The 17325-nt window shown below is 45.7% G+C and overlaps 1 protein-coding gene across 2 annotated transcripts; it reads left to right on the top strand.

Moving 5' to 3' along the window:
* Window positions 1-9332: 9332 nt before the first annotated feature.
* BMP2 (bone morphogenetic protein 2) lies at window positions 9333-16930 on the top strand. Of its 2 annotated transcripts, XM_073339674.1 has the most exons (3): window positions 9333-10355; window positions 11294-11634; window positions 14914-16930. In XM_073339674.1, exons 2-3 carry the CDS (start codon window positions 11301-11303, stop codon window positions 15756-15758), a joined length of 1179 nt encoding a protein of 392 aa, XP_073195775.1. In that variant the 5' UTR covers window positions 9333-10355; window positions 11294-11300; the 3' UTR covers window positions 15759-16930. The 2 variants fall into 2 exon arrangements, with proteins under 2 accessions (XP_073195775.1, XP_073195774.1); XM_073339673.1 differs by lacking the exon at window positions 9333-10355 and having other exon boundaries at window positions 11106-11634.
* Window positions 16931-17325: the final 395 nt, after the last annotated feature.

Raw genomic sequence — 17325 nt, 5'->3', positions numbered from 1 at the left:
TGCCTAACTACATTTCAGTGGTGGGGCCTCTCCTTGACATTTCTTACTGACTAGCTTAGGGGCTCCCTACTGAGGTTGCTGGCCTCTGTGAATCCCATCCTTAGGTGCCAAACTCCTTCTGCATAGGATAGAGAATCTGGTCACCTAACCGTGAATTTCACTGGGCAGCAGGGGGCCTAAAAGTTAGGGGTTGAAATATCTAACTCCCTTTGTGGATCTGTTCCTTAGGGATGGTCTACCCTACAAATTAGGTTGGCTTAACTACATCGCTCAAGGCTGTGAAAAACTTTCACACCCTGTGCGATGTAGTTAAGACGACCTAATTTGTAGCATTAGATGCTGCTAGAATATTTCCCTCAACCTACCAGCTGCCTCTTAGGTGGATTTACTACAGTGAGGGGAGAACCCCTTCCGGTGGTGTAGTAAGTGTCTACACTACAGCTGCACCACTTTAGTGTTTCAAGTGTAGACACACCCCCAATAAGCATAATAATACTGCTCTACTTCACAGGAGTAGTGTGAGGGTAAATACGTGTCAAGATTGTTAGGTTCTCAGCTATTAGGGTAAGGGAGGCCATATAAGTACTGTAGATAGATAGAAAGCCACGATAAGTTGGGGGAGCAGGGCAGGGTATTGCTACTAATGTCTGGTCTCTGTATTATAGGAGTGCTCCCCAATATGCTGTAGGTGGAACTTTCCAAAAGCCCCAGAGGGACTTAGGATGGGACCCGTGCTCCTAAACCACTTAGACTATTTTGAACACCCCCACCCTGTTCTCATCTTACAGTAGATGTAAAAAAAATTAATCCACCAAAAGCTACATTAAGAGCAACATTAAAGATGATAGACTATGTATGAACTAAGACAAATTATAGCTAACGCTCCTCTGAAAACTAGACAGAGCTGGGAACAAGGCAAGTAATTGAAACAGCGATTAAAACCAACCCTGAAAACAGCTTTACTTTCAACGTAAAACAAATGTCATGAGTGAGTGCTTGTGCAGAGTACATACCATACAGAAGCCACAAAACTGTATTGTTTTTTCCCGCAGTCTTGTCTAGTTCTAATAGGATATTTCTATTCTAATAGGATATTTAGAAAGCTGGAATGATAATGAGCTGAGAAAACATGACTCTAGACCAGAAAATAAAATGGCAAGTGTTCATTATCAAGGGAATATTGGCAAATAAGTGTTAGAGAACAAGAATGCCTGATGATGCAATGTTTTTCATCTGACACTGAGCACAGAAAACCTTTTCATATGCTCTAAATCTGCAGCTACAATAAAGCCTTCATAGAGACAATCTGCTTAAACTGAACGTCATACTTGCCTTTATTTTATTTTAATTGCAAAACGCTATCCAGTTTCACTGCTCAGATATGCAGCTTTTAAGGCAATATGCACAGCTCTGTATTAGCCTCCATTTTATTTGACGTCAATATCTCTGCAGTGACGAAGTTATAAGCTACTGAAGTGACATAACTGTGATGCAGTCATCTCTTTTATGCAGGATAACACCCACACCTAGCTTTTTAACCATTAAGATTTATATAATTGAAAAACCCTGCTTGTTCTTGACCTTCCTGTTTGAATCCTCTACCTCTCCATAACAGTATTGTTCAAATGTCCGATTTTACACCACTGAAGTCGGTGGAAGTTTTGCCATTGACTTAAACGACAACAGGATAAAGCTGAATAGTATTGGGATAAAGCAAGTATTTGGCCCCAAATAATGTCTACCTCTGGTACACTACTTTTTATCAGTAGATCTCCATCCACTTTACGAAAGAGGTCAGTATGATTATCCCCATTTTATAGATGGGGAATCCAAAGAACAGAGAAGGGAACTGATTTGCCCCATATCTTCCAACAGGCCAGTGGTGCAGCTGAGAGTGGAACTCTGGTCTCCAAGCCAGCACACTATCCAATGAGCCATATAGCCTCCCACAATAAATGATATTCGTTATTTATTTAACACATTGTTATGCCTAAAAATCAGTCATGACTCCATTGTGCTAAGGGCTGTAAAAATATATGAAACAGCTGGAAATGCGTTTTTGTTGTTGCAAATTTCAAAATTTTGCTGAAATTTACAATTTTGAAATTTCAGGGGGAAAATATAGAGGAGGGGGTGAAGTTTATGTGAAAATGTTCATTTCCCCCTCTGGCCTTTTTGGCGTGTGTGTGTGTGTGTGTGTGTGTGTGTGTGTGAGAGTTGTTTTTTTTTTGTTTTCTGAGCAGCCCTATAAATGATAATCACAGACAATCAATCTGTCTCTTAGCGTTAATGCTGCACAAACATGTGAACTGATCACCATATTCTAGATCCTTTGCAGATGTAAATCAATTGATATTAATGGTGCTTCCCTTGGATTGAGAGCAACAGACGGCTCTGGAGACAGTGAAGTAATAAATCCATAAAACAAATATGGCCTTTAGTGTGATCTAGATCTGAATGAATCTTGGGATGGGGGGGAATGCTGCAAATGTTCATTCCAATTGTTAAATCAATTTGTGTTTGCTTTCCAGAAACACTTGTGCCCGTTGAATGGTGTCAGAAAACAAATTTCAAAGCCATATGTGTGAGAATTCCTGGAAACATAAGATTAGGACGGAAGACAGTCAAGGTCTGGAGTTTTATACCAATGCATTTCTCAGTCCCTGAGTTGCAGTCTACTTTATTCAGTTTGCAATTTTGCAGTACTGCACAATCACCGAATCAGTTTCTCTAACAATGTCATTTTCAGCTGAAAGGTTTGTTTGCTCCATACATAAGGCCTATTCTAGTTACAGATTTGTTCTTGTGTGCAGCATGGGCTCCTTTTTGTTACTTCCTTGTTGAAATGATCAGTTGAAAACAACATAAAGAGCAGAGATATCAACGTGGAAAAAGACAAAGAACACCGAATGGAATCACACCCAGTGATCCATCCCTGCTCATGGAAACACTTAAGCATGTGACTAATTTTAGGCACGTGCTAAAGTCCCATTGATTTAACTGCCTTGATGAAAAGGGACAGATTTAAGCACATGCTTAAATGCTTTGATGAATTGGGTCGAAGTCATTGCTCTGCATTCCACCTGTAGCTTCACTAAGCGTAGAAAGGGGCTCTTCTTGAACCCACAGACTCAATAAATGCTGCAAATGTAAACAGATTGGTGATTTCAAGATCATTTTCAAAATCATTTGGTCTAAGGCAATACCTACAAGGAAAAACTTTGACGGTAAATGGACCTTGAAATCTCCATTCTACCCCAGGAATACAGAAATTAAAGTACTATTGCTTATAAAACACTGAATACAATTTTACATGTCATTTTGCTCTTTCTTTGATGCTCGTAAGTTTTGTAGTGCAAAGAGAGAGGGAAAGGTTCATGTGATAATATTGTCACCGTTCTGTTGTCTGTCACTAGCAATGTAGACATTATGGAAATGTACAAAACACTGTCGTCTGCATGACGTTTCTTAATACAATTCTGATTTCCTTACAGCTATGATGGAAAGGAAGTCAAGATTTCATTCATGAAAGTGAAAGATGATATTAAAGAAAGCAACAACTTTGAAGAGATGCCAGACATCAGCCAAGGTGGAAAAGAATTACATGGAATTACTGTCATTGAAAACAACTCACCTCATAAGTAGCCTCCTGAGTGGGAATCTACCCTCTTTCTTTAAGGGAACAGAAGACAGGTGGGCCAGAACACACAATTGGTAGAACTTAAACAAACCATCAAGAGCAAACATGTCTTTAAGGCTCATTATTAAGTGAGATTGTAGGAAATGTCCGCACATCAAATCCACACCGATGCAAACAGGAAGAAGAGTTTAGAAAGAGAGAAAGTTCAGGATGGTCTTGACTAATTATGAAGCCAAAACAGCACTCACACCTTTAAATCATTTTCTGAAACAGCCCCCTCCCCTATGTGATATTACTTACATTTTCCATATTTTATCATAGATTTCCCCCCCCCTACATTTTAAACTGAGGGGTTTGGGGGAGCACGGTTGTGACAGCTCAGTCTGGGAACTTAAAATCCAGATGGCTTCTTTCTGGCTTGTGCATCATCACCAGTATAAAGATTCGCCAGGCCAAACGCTGTCCTCATTTACACCTGTGCAACCCCTTTTGCATTAAATTATGCCCTCACTTACACCTGTGCAACTCTTTCTCTCCACTGACAACTGTGAAGGCGTAACTTGAGGATCGTTGGGTTGCATAGGTGTCCTTGCAAGTCAGACTGCGTTAATAGTTATGTTGATGAGGCATGAAGCAGAAATGATTGCAGAAGCAATACCCTACACACAGCTCTATTTGGGGCTGAAGGATATAGCCAGAACTTCGATAGCTGAGTCCTCCTTTGACAAAGTCAGCTGCAGGGATACAGACACCTCTCTGAACAAACTCTTCACGAGCTTCAAATCAGTGTATTTCAGATGAGAACACCTTCCTACATCTATTAAACAGCTAGCTGCCACTTTACCATTGATCAGCAGAGGATCTGCTATGGGGCAAGAAAATATGCACCGTCCTGTATGCCTTACCTGTTTCATATGAGAAATCTGAACTGATACAAGTATCTCTGCTTCAGTTCTGATATGCCAGTCTGTTCAGATTCCCACGTCCGATGTAGAAGTTAGAAGGAAGAGGGGGACTAGGCATTCAGAGCTAGATTTCCTGGGGGAGCAATTGGGGGGAGGGTATAATGAACTCCCCTTTCACATCTAGGCACTTGAACAAACAAATAGTAGGAGAGAGTCCCTGCCCCCAAGAGCTTTGGCCCAGATACCCAAAGGTATTTAGGTACCTCACGCCCATTGAAATCAATAGCTTTGAGGATCTGGGCTTTCCATTCTGAACAGATAAGAGACAAAGGATGGGAAGGGAAACATCTCTCCATTAACTCCAAGGCTTTTATGGCCTTAACATCAGAAGGATCCATGGACCTATTTATATTTAAAATCAGAAATAGGCAACAAACCTATAGGAACCTCTTGACATGTTAAATCAGGTCAGAGTTTATCCAGGCCTTTTGAACAACTGTAGACACATTTCTCTCTACTATGGCTCATTATCCTAATATAGCAACCATATGTAGATAAAGTAAAGCTGGGCATTCAGTACCACCCATGCTCCAGGCGCAGGGACTAAGTGTTAAGGCAAGAAATGACTTTTTCCTGGCGTGGCCCACTGCAGATTGAACTGGAATCGCAATTAAACGTTGAAGTGCTCATTTAATGTCAGTGATGTGTAAACTACATTGCTATTGTTATTTTAGTGCTGATTTACATAATTGGAGTGCCCTGAAGTCACACTGCATGCATCTTAAATTCAAGCTAAAGAGCTCCAGGAAGTCATAAAATTAAACATGATCTGGGATGGAGTGCTGAAGGAAAAGTCCCTAAGCTGTCACCCTTTCTAGGGCTTGAATGTCAGCCTGGGCCACCACTCCTGCCCATGCAATGAAGAGGAATCAAAGTAGAAATCAGAGCTTGGCAAGTCTCGGGACTTGTGGTCTTCATAGGAAACTTTTATCAGTTACCTCATTATCTCAGGTTTCAGAGTAGCGGCCGTGTTAGTCTGTATTCGCAAAAAGAAAAGGAGGACTTGTGGCACCTTAGAGACTAACCAATTAATTAACCAATTAATTGGTTAGTCTCTAAGGTGCCACAAGTCCTCCTTTTCTCATTATCTCAGTGTAATTAAAGTGCTATAGTTATACTGGCATAACTCCGCATTTGGACACTCTTGCTCTGGAATAAGAGTGGCTTTTTCGGGGTTGGCTTAAAGCCTTTCCAAAGCAACTAAAACTAAACCAAAGAAGGCTGCTGTTTTACCAGAGGAAGAGTGTCTCCATGGGGAATGATACCAGTGTAACTAGAGCCATTTAAATCCACACCTTAGCTCATACGGGTGTAACTTTCCTATATAGACAAGCCCTAAACTGTGCAAAATGGGCCGCTCAGAATGTGGAAATGACCATGAAACTGTCTCCTGGGGCTTTAAATTCTCCACACATTGATTTGATCTGTGAAATCCCATCAGTCTTTTGCAAGGCCCCTCACCCACCCATCCTGGGCGGTGCTCCGAGGAAGAGGCACAACATGGCAAGGGATTCTGGCTAGTTCAAGTGAGAGCCTATGGTAGGACCTGGACAGTTGATCCTTTGTATCGTCATTTCTGTTGCATTTGTACCTACAGGCATCAACTTTGACCAGGGCCCCAGTGTGCTAGGCACTGTATATGCATATAATAAGGGACAGTCTCTGCTAGGAAGAGCTCATGATCCAAGTAGGACAAAGGGTAGAGAAAAGGAAATGTTAGTATCCCTATTCTACAGGGAGCCACGTCACAAAGAGATTAAGGCCCAGAAGTTAGGAGCCTAAAGACTTACCTACTGTCACACAAGGAGTGTGTGGAAGAGCTGGGACCTGAAGCCAGGTCCCTTGAGTCTCAGTGAGTCCAAGATATATCACCCTTACTGAATCTATTCACCTTGACATGAACTAGATCAGGCACAGTAGAGCCAGCCCCTTCTTCCATGTCATGTTCTGAACTCGTCTCTGAAAACAGCTTCAGCAAACTGGAGTAGCCGTGGCCATACATTATCAACTGCCACATCAAAGGGTTTCGCAGCATCACACGCCAGCACCAGCTCTAGGATGGACGGGGACTAGTCGTGGAAATGGGCAATCAGGCTGCGAAGCCTATAGACCGGCACCCTGCTTCTGCTGAGTAGGACACAGAGAGAGGCTCAGTGGTAAAGCCAATCCAAAAAGGTTTTCTAAGGAGGAGTTGCATATCCAGAGAGTTCTGACATATGTCCACCACTGGAGGGCAGACATATCTTAAAAACGTTCAGGGCTGTCAGCAAAGCAGCCCTGAATTCCCAAGAACTAGGGGCTGAACCTAGAAAGTCAAATGCATATAAAATGGTGCTTCCCAAAGGATAAAAGGAGCTTTCTCGGGAATCTGATGCTTTTCTTTCAGTCGGGCCAGCACATGATTTCCAGCTCCCCAGGCTACTTATCTGTGTGACACGCAAGGTGCGAGTGGCAAACGTTTTAGCAGGAAGCTCCACTCCCCTTCTGTTACTACTGATCCAACTAGATGCTAGAGTTTAACAAAGAGGGGGCTATGTCACTCTGAGTCTCATATCTCTGCTCAAGCCTGGGGACACAGAGTCATAGGCGTGGCCAAGGTTGGCCTGTAAGATGGGTACATTTCAGGCAGTGTGCTTTGAAGGAATGAAGAAGTCAAGGTGCCTCTGGGAAAAGGAACTGATCTGAGTCTAGGGGAACATTTCTGGAGGTGCTCCACGACAAGAAAGCAGCACAATGAGCTTGATACCTACTTAAAAAGCCCCACATATTCTTGGTTGTGGAGTCATCCCTCTGAAATCTTTTGAATATGAAAGGTCTTACCCATGGGAGATTCTACAAGCAGGAGATATGAACCCCCCTTCATTTCAGGGGTGCATATGGGAACTCGACCGAGTTTTTCCTTGCTGGCATGACAGCAGCAGTTAGTTTTCCTCTCCAAGAGCCAAACACATCCACTGCAATCTAAACAGGTTTTTAAAAAGTGAGAAATGAGCTTTCGGTTATCTGTGCAAGGTTCAAAAGATGGCTGAGGTTTGCTCTAGATTTGACCGGGGCTGCTATATTGTGTTAGACATTTTAACATTAGACAGAGTACATGTAGATGCATTAGACACAGTGCATCCGATGAAGTGAGCTGTAGCTCATGAAAGCTTATACTCAAATAAATGGGTTAGTCTCTAAGGTGCCACAAGTCCTCCTTTTCTTTTTGCGAATACAGACTAACACGGCTGCTACTCTGAAAAAAGTGCCTTTAGAGTAACCATTCGGATGCTGTTTATAAGACCTTGAAGTCTTTGAACCACTTCCACAACAATGGGGCGAGGCCATTTACACCAACTGAGGACCCGGGGTCTGTTGTTTATGTCATTATGCTTTATGTTCACCCACTGAAAATCTAGTGTGTAGATTATTTTTACTTTTTCTATCGGCCTAGTTTATTTTAAAACACTCCGATTCTCCCAAAACCTTAGCTGACCTTCACACCTTAGAAGTCAGCAAACACCTAAATCCCACGACACGAAACTAATCCGATTTGTATAAGCAGAGCCCGAGACTTATTTCTCTCTTCTCTTGCAGAGGAAACGTATAATGAATGGATCATTGTTCAATACACATCTCTGATTTTCCTCTGCTTTTCCACTTGTAGGCGCGCAGGCTCCAGCTAATGCGATTGTCATTCCCTAACTCCAAGGCTGTGCTCTGCCGGACGTTTTAGCCAATGCATGGATTGATCCCGATTCTCGTTTGCCCAAGGACTCGGGGAGAAGAAACTATTCCCTACAGGGCTAGATCTTGTGGCACGGGAGATCCCTAGGACTAGACTTATTAAACTTGACGCTAAACTAACAGCTACCGGCTGACAGCCTGATCCAACTCCTATTGGAGCAGAATTATCCGCTTCCCATCGGAGGCGCCTTATTTTGCAAAAAATCACGCTGCACGTTCGTTGTCTCTCATCGGGATGACTAGCTCCGATACAGGCTGGCAGGGCACCGGGCGCTGCATTTATTTATTTATTGCATGAGCAGGCCCTGGTGTCTGCAGAAATCAAACCGCGACCAGGGTGGTGGTGGAGGGGGAAATGGGGTGGGTGGAAGGAGAGACAATGCTCAAGATTTGATTTGCAACGCAGGAAAGGTAAATCCCCCTACCAAAAATGACACGTCCGGACCCTTGATCTCGGTTTAACTTTAGCCACCAGGTTATTGGAGGATCTTTTACAAAATAAAGAAAACTCACCCGCCTCCGAACTAAGCCAGCTGGAGGCAGGTAATGCTGCAGGCTAATGGGCCCGGGCTGGTGCGACGCGTGACTCCTGAAACTACCCCTGCGCCTTCCTCCCAGAAGTTTTACAATCCTAGTGCTGCGGGTTTGGGTTTGGCTCTGGCAGCCGCGCCTCGTCCTCGCTTCCCCCCACAGCCTTCTCCTCCTTCCCAACCCGGAAAGGCTGGGAAAGCAGCGGGGTGTGTGTGTTTGAGAGAGAGAGAGAGAGAGAGAGAGAGAGAGAGAGAAAGCGAGGCGCCCCAACCCCGCTCCCCTTTAGGGTGGTTGCAAAGCGGAGCTGGGACCGGCCCGAGGAGGCGGCGTCCCCTTTAAAAGCCGCGAGCGCGGCGCGGCCACCGCTCGCTCCCCGGCCTCGTGATTGGCGGGGAGCCTCCAGCCCCCGGGGTCGTGACATCAGCAGCGCCACAAAAAGCCAAGCAGGCAGCCGGCCCCCTCGGCCAATTTGCCAGCGAAGGGGAAGGGCCTGGGCACCCCCCGCGCGCCGCGGGAGCAGCGCGTGCGAGGAGAGCGCGGGGGTCCCCCTAGCGCCGCCGCCGCCGCCTCCTGCCGCCGCCAGGCGCCTCGCGAAAACGGGAGCGGAGGGAAGGAAAAGTCAAAACTTCAGCTGGCGGCGGCGGCTGGACTCGTCTCGCTGCTGATGCTAAGGGCGTATTTTTTCCAAGGAGGCGGCGGCTAACTGATTTGCATATCGATCTCCCCCCCCCTCCTCCTTTCTCCCCCCGCCCCCCCCCCCCCGGCGCGCGCACACGAAGCCACCACGCTTGTGGATCGCTGCTTTGCCCAGGGAGAGCCCCCCCCCGTCCCCTGGCTCAGACTCGCCTCCCGCCTCCCGCCGCCGCCTTCTCAACCCGCCGCCTCCCGCTGGCCGTCCGAGGCGGACGGCGCTTCTGCCTCCTGCCCCGCCGCTGTCAGGGGAGCGACAGCCAGGGATGCTGCAGGAACGCCCCGGAGTCCCCGCCGCGGACGCGAGCCCCCCTCCCCGCCGCTGCGGCTCGCAGGTAGCGCCCGGGCCGTCGCCGAGCCCGCTGCCCGGAGATGACTCCCAGGAGGCGCGATGGGCTGCCGCGGGGGCGTTAGAGCGCTGAAAGGAAGCGGGCGCCGAGCCCAGCAGCCGCCCAGTGTCTCCCAGGGCAGGGACGCCGGTGGCTTTGGCTAAGGACGTAGCGGGACTATTTCCCCTCTTGCTTCTGAGAGCTTCCCCCCCCCCAAGCCCCCCGGAGCTGCTGAACCGTGCCCGGAGAAAATAACTCTCGTCTCCCCCCCCTTCCCTCCCCACGGGGGTGCCGCATCGCAACCCCCGCACGCCGCTGGGGCGGTGCTGGCAACGGATACAAGCCCGCTACCCGGCGGGGAGCCGCCCCCCCCTCGCTCTTCCCGGGCCAGACGCTTTCTATGTGGAGCCCGTGTCCATGGACGGGCCCCGGTGCGCTGCCGCCGCTGCTTAGGCGATCGGCGGGCTCCTAAAGGTAAGCGAGGCGGCCGGGCCAGCGGCCGGGCACCTGGGCGAGCCCCGCGCGAGCCTCTGGCTTTTGCACACCTGTCCCGCCGGGGCTCCGACCGGACGCGGCTACTCCCCCTTCTCCCCACGGCGGATCGGCACATTGCAGTCCCCGCGTGCCGCCTTCCCACTCCGCCTCCGAGCAGCCCTCATGGAAGCTACTTTAGGGTGGCTGTTCACACCCCACTGATGATGTGTGTGTGTGTGTGGGGGGGGAAGGGCTTTTTCTAGGGGTGACACTAGCCTGGCCATCCAGGTCCAGGCTGGCCCAGCCCTTGAGCCGCCCCCCGATCTTCTTTGTCTTGCACGCCCCCCCATCTTTCCATAGCACCCCGCAACCACCAACCTAACCCAGCTAACACCCCTCTCTGGAACCAGCTGGCCGTGGCCCTAGTGGGATCCCACCTCGGCATGGAGATGGCCGGAGCGGTTCCTGTCCGCAGCCAGTCGCTGTGCGCAGAGGTGCCCTGTCTCTCTCCATCTACGGGGCTCCGCTCTGCTGTGGGCCAGGTTCTGCTGTGCAAGGGCCGGGCCCATGGGGGCGGCGGGGGGGGGGGGGGCTTTGGATCCGGCCTGGGATCAGGAGTCCCTTCGGGAGGCGGTGGAGCTGCTGCGGGTGTAACCGAGAGCGGGACGTGTGACCCGGTGTGGACAGGGCTGATCCGTTTCCACGGCCCCGAGCCGTGCCCTCGGCCTCCCTCTGCCGGGGGAGCAATAGCTGGTGTGCAGGACCGGGCCCACGGGGGGGTGTGTGTGTGTGTGTCCCGGCCCCCCCCCCTCCAGGGAAGCCAGCTCTGGATCGGGCCCCGGGGCCGCGTGGGTCATGCCGGGGTGGTGGGACGGGAGTGGGCGCCCCTCGCCGGCCGCCCTGACTTGCCCCCCCGCATCCCGCCCCTCTCCGCGCAGGTTGACCATGGTGGCCGCCGTCCGCTCCCTGCTGGCGCTGCTGCTGTACCAGGTGCTGCTGGGCGGCTCGGCCGGGCTCATCCCGGAGGTGGGCCGGCGGCGCTTCAGCGACTCGGGCCGCGCCGCCCCGCAGCAGCTGCGGAGCCAGTTCGAGCTGCGCCTGCTCAACATGCTGGGGCTGAAGCGGCGGCCGAGCCCCAGCAAGAGCGCCGTGATCCCGCCCTACATGCTGGACCTCTACCGCCTGCAGGCGGGCCAGCAGCTGGGCCCCCCCGCCCTGGGCCACCAGCTGGAGAGAGCCGCCAGCCGCGCCAACACGGTCAGGAGCTTCCACCACGAAGGTAGGGGCCGGGGCTGGCTTGGCTGGGGTGGGACGGGGGGGGTCTCTCTGCTGGGCTGGGGTGGGGAGGGGGGGGTCTCTCTGCGCTGCCCCCCTGGGGATCGCCCCGCCCCAGCGGTTCTTGGGAGCTCTGGGTGCGGGTTCTGCTGCCCCTTGCCCTACAGGAGCGGGGAGAGGTGGGAGGATATGGTTTGGGGGAGAGTGTGTGTGTGTGTGGACTGGGGTGGGGGGGGGCGTTGGTAGGTCCTAAGCTATGGGTCCTAAGCATGTGTTCAGTTGTCAGGAGTATTGTGTAGATGAGTGTGAGCAGGTCTTGTGTGGTTGGGGTGTGTGTGTGTGTGTGTGTGTGTACCATCAGCATTGGACCCCCCCAAAAAAAAGGGGGTGGGGAGAGGGGTGTGTGTGTATGTGTGTGGAAATCTTTCCAAATAGGTTTCAGAGTAACAGCCGTGTTAGTCGGTATTCGCAAAAGGAAAAGGAGGACTTGTGGCACCTTAGAGACTAACCCATTTATTTGAGCATGAGCTTTTGTGAGCTACAGCTCACTTTATGCATCCGATGAAGTGAGCTGTAGCTCACAAAAGCTTATGCTCAAATAAATGGGTTAGTCTCTAAGATGCCACAAGTCCTCCTTTTCTTTTTGCGAATAGTGAATGTTTGGCTGCTAATAAGTTTTGTTAAACTCACAAGAACGGTGTAGTCACGTTTTTTGTTTGATGGTGGTTGTTTTAAACACCCTCATCAAAGCAGTCCTTTCAATGTAATTAATGTTCTGAGGCATTTATTCCGAAAATTTCCTCCCGCTTGTCTCCCCCGAGCCCCCTTCATCCCATGTGTAGTTTTCATTTTATTTTTACAGCTTGGGTTCAAATTAAGAATTCCCACAAATAGCCTTCAAAAATAAAAGCTAAACACCAGAAAAGTCGCCCAGTTGATCTGGGTTAGGTTTTTGGAAGGTTTCTAATCCCTGGGAGAGATCAATGCAACAATCAATTGTATTGTTTGCACAATGACTTTCTTGTTTTGGGTTTGAATCTAGGATAGATTTAGTGTAGATCTAATGTAAGCCTTCAAAAAAAAAAAAGGGTTGATAAAAGCATTGCCACAGCTGGTCATTGGACTTCATGTGCACCTGAGCCTTCAGGTAACATGGTCATCTCTTAATTAAGATGCTGAATGCATTTTAAAAGTAGGTAAAATGGGTACTTACAAGAACTGGAGTGTCTGTGGCTTAAAGTAAATATAGTAAAGTAAAGCTATTCAGTTGTTCAACAAACTTTTAGTACCAATCATCTCTCCGCTTTGTTAAACGTTTGCACATAAATCTATTTGTTGAAAGCTTTCCAGCTTTGAGAGTTTGAATCCAATTAACTAGATCACTCCTGTATAACTGGAGTCCTATATGTAGAAGTTCCAAAAACTAGTTACATTTAGCTGTTACATACAGCTAACACTCCTATCTTTGATGCTTACTAAATGCATACAAAGATGATGATCTTGACTTCCTGGATGAGTTTCTTCCTTTTTAAATTTGTCCATTTTGTAGTTAATTGGCTTTCCAGTTGTATGGCCATGGATGGACAAATAAACTTGCATAACATAGCTGAACTGGGGTATCTAATCTGACACAGATAGACTTGTACAGTTAGTGGTTTGTATGTTGCCCATCTGCTCTTCGCAAAAAAAAAAAGTTTCCAGAACTTGTAAATAACTTCTAGCTATTAGTCTTCAGTGGTGGCATGCTGTACTCTCACTGTAAACTTAATGAAAATACAGACTCCACATGTTATAACATGGAGCTGTGACGAAAGAAATTTTATTAGGATTTAATTAAGTTGGTATACAAAGGAAGTGGCCTAAGATCAGTCGTTATATTGTCTGATGGGAAGCCTTATAATGAGGAAGAAGATTAATGGTGAAATCTAACCTTGCACTGTGGTTTGTGCTTGTGTGTGAAAGTAAATTTCTTCATAATGAATGGGGGAAAATCCAGTGCGTGGTTCATTCATGCTAAAACATTTCTGAATGTAAAACTATACATGATTGGGGGGGGGGGGAAGAGTCTACAAAAGTTGGAACTCTACAAAAGCACATTTTATAGCTTAAATCTGCAGTTTAAGTAATCATGCAACAAATTTAAAAAAAACCCAAAAACTCAAAGCACTTGCCTTAAAACCATTGGTCAGATCTAGCTACCTGGAAATCCTGTTGACTGATGAAAAAAACAAGAGTCCATGTTTTGAGGTAGACAATTACAATACAGCTGTATATATTTATAAATTTTGGGCTGGATACAGAAACTTTGATGAATAATGCTTACTCATATAAGAAATTGAAATTAAAGTCAATGGGATTAATCACTTGAGTAAGAATTACTCACCAGAGTAATGATTTCAGCTAATAAGATGAATGAATTGTTGTCCAGCATATTTATCACCAAAGTTAAAAAAACACTTTTGGAAAGGCTTATTTGTTAATACTCTTGTTTATAATTTATAGGGCTACACACATGGTCTGAGCCACAGGCAAACCCGTGCATTTCCCCCCTCAAATATCCCAAAATGTTTAGTATTTTGGGGTGGGGGAGAGAACAGGATAAACTTTAGGAAACCATTTCTCATTTGTATTGTTTAGAATGAACTCGTTTCATTGTCATAGTACCACCCCTGAGTTTCAGCAGAAAAAAAAATCAATACAAATGCCACCTTTTATGGATATTCAGACTAAAATAGTAGGGTATGCTTCATAAAATACCATCACAGATGTGGAGTTCCTAGTCTCCAATTAGGACCCAAAATCTGTATATTAAGATTTGTAAATCTAAATAGTGGAGTAATATTTTTGGAATGGAGTTTAAGGGATTGACATAAAGCCATATTTTTGAAAAAAACAGAAATGCAGTAATTACCTTAAATCCTCAATCAGTTTTAATTATTCTGATTAGACCTCCACTAACTACAGTGCTAAAGTTTTCTTGCTAATGTCCTTGAATTCCAAAGTAATGCTTCACATTTCTTACCCGTTATTATAACCACCTGGAATGCAGAGTTTACCAGAATTGGATCAAAAGGCTTGACAATGAATGAAGTATTCTTAACTTCATGCTATACATGCTTGCATAAATAAACAGAGACAAGGGAAGCAGTATTTTTTTGTAAAAGTTTCAAATCTCACATGTGGCGTTACACTGTTTAAAGTTTCCAGCTGAAGAGTAATTCACGTTTTTGCTGCTTGTTCGGTTACTGATGGTGTTTTTGTTTTCCCTCTTTGATGAACTTAGAAGCTTGGGAAGAGCTGCCAGAAGCAAGTGGGAAAACAGCACGGCGTTTCTTCTTTAATTTAACTTCCATCCCTAACGAGGAGTTTCTCACCTCGGCTGAACTTCAGATTTTTCGGGAGCAGGTGCAGGAAACCTTTGAGAACAATAGCAGCTACCATCACCGTATTAATATTTATGAAATTATAAAGCCAGCCACAGCCACTTCTAAGGACCCTGCCGCGAGACTTTTGGACACCAGGTTGGTGCATCAGAATGCAAGTAAATGGGAAAGCTTTGATGTAACACCAGCTGTAATGAGGTGGATTGCACATAGACAGCCTAATAATGGGTTTATAGTAGAGGTGGTTCACTTGGACAATGAGAGCAGTGTTTCCAAGAGGCACGTTAGGATTAGCAGGTCTTTGCATCAGGATGAAGATAGCTGGTCTCAACTCCGGCCGTTGTTAGTAACTTTCGGCCATGATGGCAAGGGACACCCTCTCCATAAAAGAGAGAAACGCCAAGCAAAACACAAACAGCGCAAACGCCACAAATCCAGTTGCAAAAGACATCCTTTGTACGTGGACTTCAATGATGTGGGGTGGAATGACTGGATTGTTGCCCCACCAGGATATGGTGCCTTTTACTGCCATGGGGAATGCCCTTTTCCATTGGCAGATCATCTAAACACAACAAACCATGCCATTGTTCAGACTTTGGTCAATTCCGTGAATTCCAAAATCCCTAAGGCTTGCTGTGTTCCAACAGAACTAAGTGCTATTTCCATGCTCTACCTTGACGAGAACGAAAAAGTTGTATTAAAGAACTATCAAGATATGGTTGTGGAGGGTTGTGGGTGCCGCTAACACAGCAAAATATATTAGAAATACAAAAAAAGCTGACACTTTAATATTTCCCAATGAAGACTTTATTTATGTAATGAAATGGAAAAAAAAATACAACTATTTTGAAAATATATTTATGTCCACAAAAAAAGTTGGGAAAACAAATATTTTAATCAGAGAATTATTCCTTTTAAAGATTTTAAATGTATTTTAGTTGTACATTTTATATGGGTTTAATCCCAGCACATGAAGTATAATGGTCAGAATCTTATTTTGTATTTATTTACTATTATAACCACTTTTTAGAAGAATAGCTAATTTGTATTTATATGTAATCAAAAGGAGAAAATATAGGGTTTGTACATAATTTTCCAAAATTGTAGCTGTTTTAATTGTGTGTATTTAAATTGAAAAGAATACATGGAAGGTTACTATGGCAAAGTGCGTAGCACATTTGCTTTCTGCTGTGCTACTGTTAAGGTCACAAGTTCAAGTCCAGAAAAAAGTGGATAATCCACTCTGCTGACTTTCAAGATTATTCTATTGTACAATTCTCAGGAATGCTGCAGGGTGGGCTGTCCAATCCATGAGAACTGGCATCCTCCTTAGGTGGAACATTTGGATAAGAACCAGACATTACTGATCTAGTATAAATACTGCTATTCCCAACTAATTTGCAGAGTGAATATAAGCAGGGCCAATAGAAATCTTAGACCTACAGAAAAGTTGAATGTTTGTCATCCTTCTCCTCTCATTTAAATCCTTATCCTGGCCAAATATTAAATAATAAAATATGATGATTTCTTTTCTTTTTTTGTGTGGTGATATATGCTAAAAAAGGAACAATTTTATTTCTACTGGCCCTTGTCTCTAACAGTTGGGAATACAATTATTTTTTTTTCTTACCTCAAATGAGAGCTCATTTTATGCGGAATGCTCTAGAGAAGGAATCTTCAAACTTTACCCTAAGTACAGAAAACTATTGTTAGCTGTGGGCGCTATCTACTTTCAGCTGCTGGTTTTGCTGACTCTCGGAGTAGTTTTGTCTTTCTTTCCGGGGTCTTGTGTTTGGAAAGAATTTTCCTGCCAAATGTTAAACCGATTTCAGATAATAAATAATAGAGCTCTGACATTTCATTCTGCAAAGTCCCATCTGTAAGAGCAAATGGTTCATTCACAAAGATAAACTGTGTTTTCTGGGTTTTCTTGCTTCTTAAAGTCTTCATTTTATTTATATATATGTGTGTGCATATATATATATATACAAAAATATTTTAAAAAGGGCAAAAACATGATTTGCAGTTGGCAAGCGTTAATCGCAGTTCATACTTACTGAACATTTACAAGACTCTTGGTGTGGTAGTTTGCAAGTAATTTGTAGAAGATAGGAAGAGGATACAGAGGCTGGGTTCCTTGTTGCATTGGAAGCCCTGCCAAATATTAGACTAAAAAGTACCTGAGATTGGCTTCTTGCTGATGTACTGTAAATTGGACTGAAGCCAAGTGCAGAGTGAAGTCAAATTAGCCTATGGGTGGTAAGTTTGTTCTTACATTCAGAACTCTTAACTCTTAAAAGCTGTAGAATTGG

The sequence above is a fragment of the Lepidochelys kempii genome, chromosome 3 (assembly GCF_965140265.1).
Source record: "Lepidochelys kempii isolate rLepKem1 chromosome 3, rLepKem1.hap2, whole genome shotgun sequence".
Lineage (NCBI taxonomy): Eukaryota > Metazoa > Chordata > Testudines > Cheloniidae > Lepidochelys > Lepidochelys kempii.
Note: the sequence above shows the minus strand (reverse complement) of the source record. Positions and strands in the feature narration are given on the sequence as shown.

Excerpts from the sequence above, each read along its gene's own strand:
- BMP2 (XM_073339673.1), top strand. The coding sequence starts at position 11,211 with ATGCCGGGGTGGTGGGACGGGAGTGGGCGCCCCTCGCCGGCCGCCCTG. Across the intron at positions 11,635-14,913 it reads CAGGAGCTTCCACCACGAAG|AAGCTTGGGAAGAGCTGCCA; the intron begins GTAGGGGCCGGG and ends TGATGAACTTAG.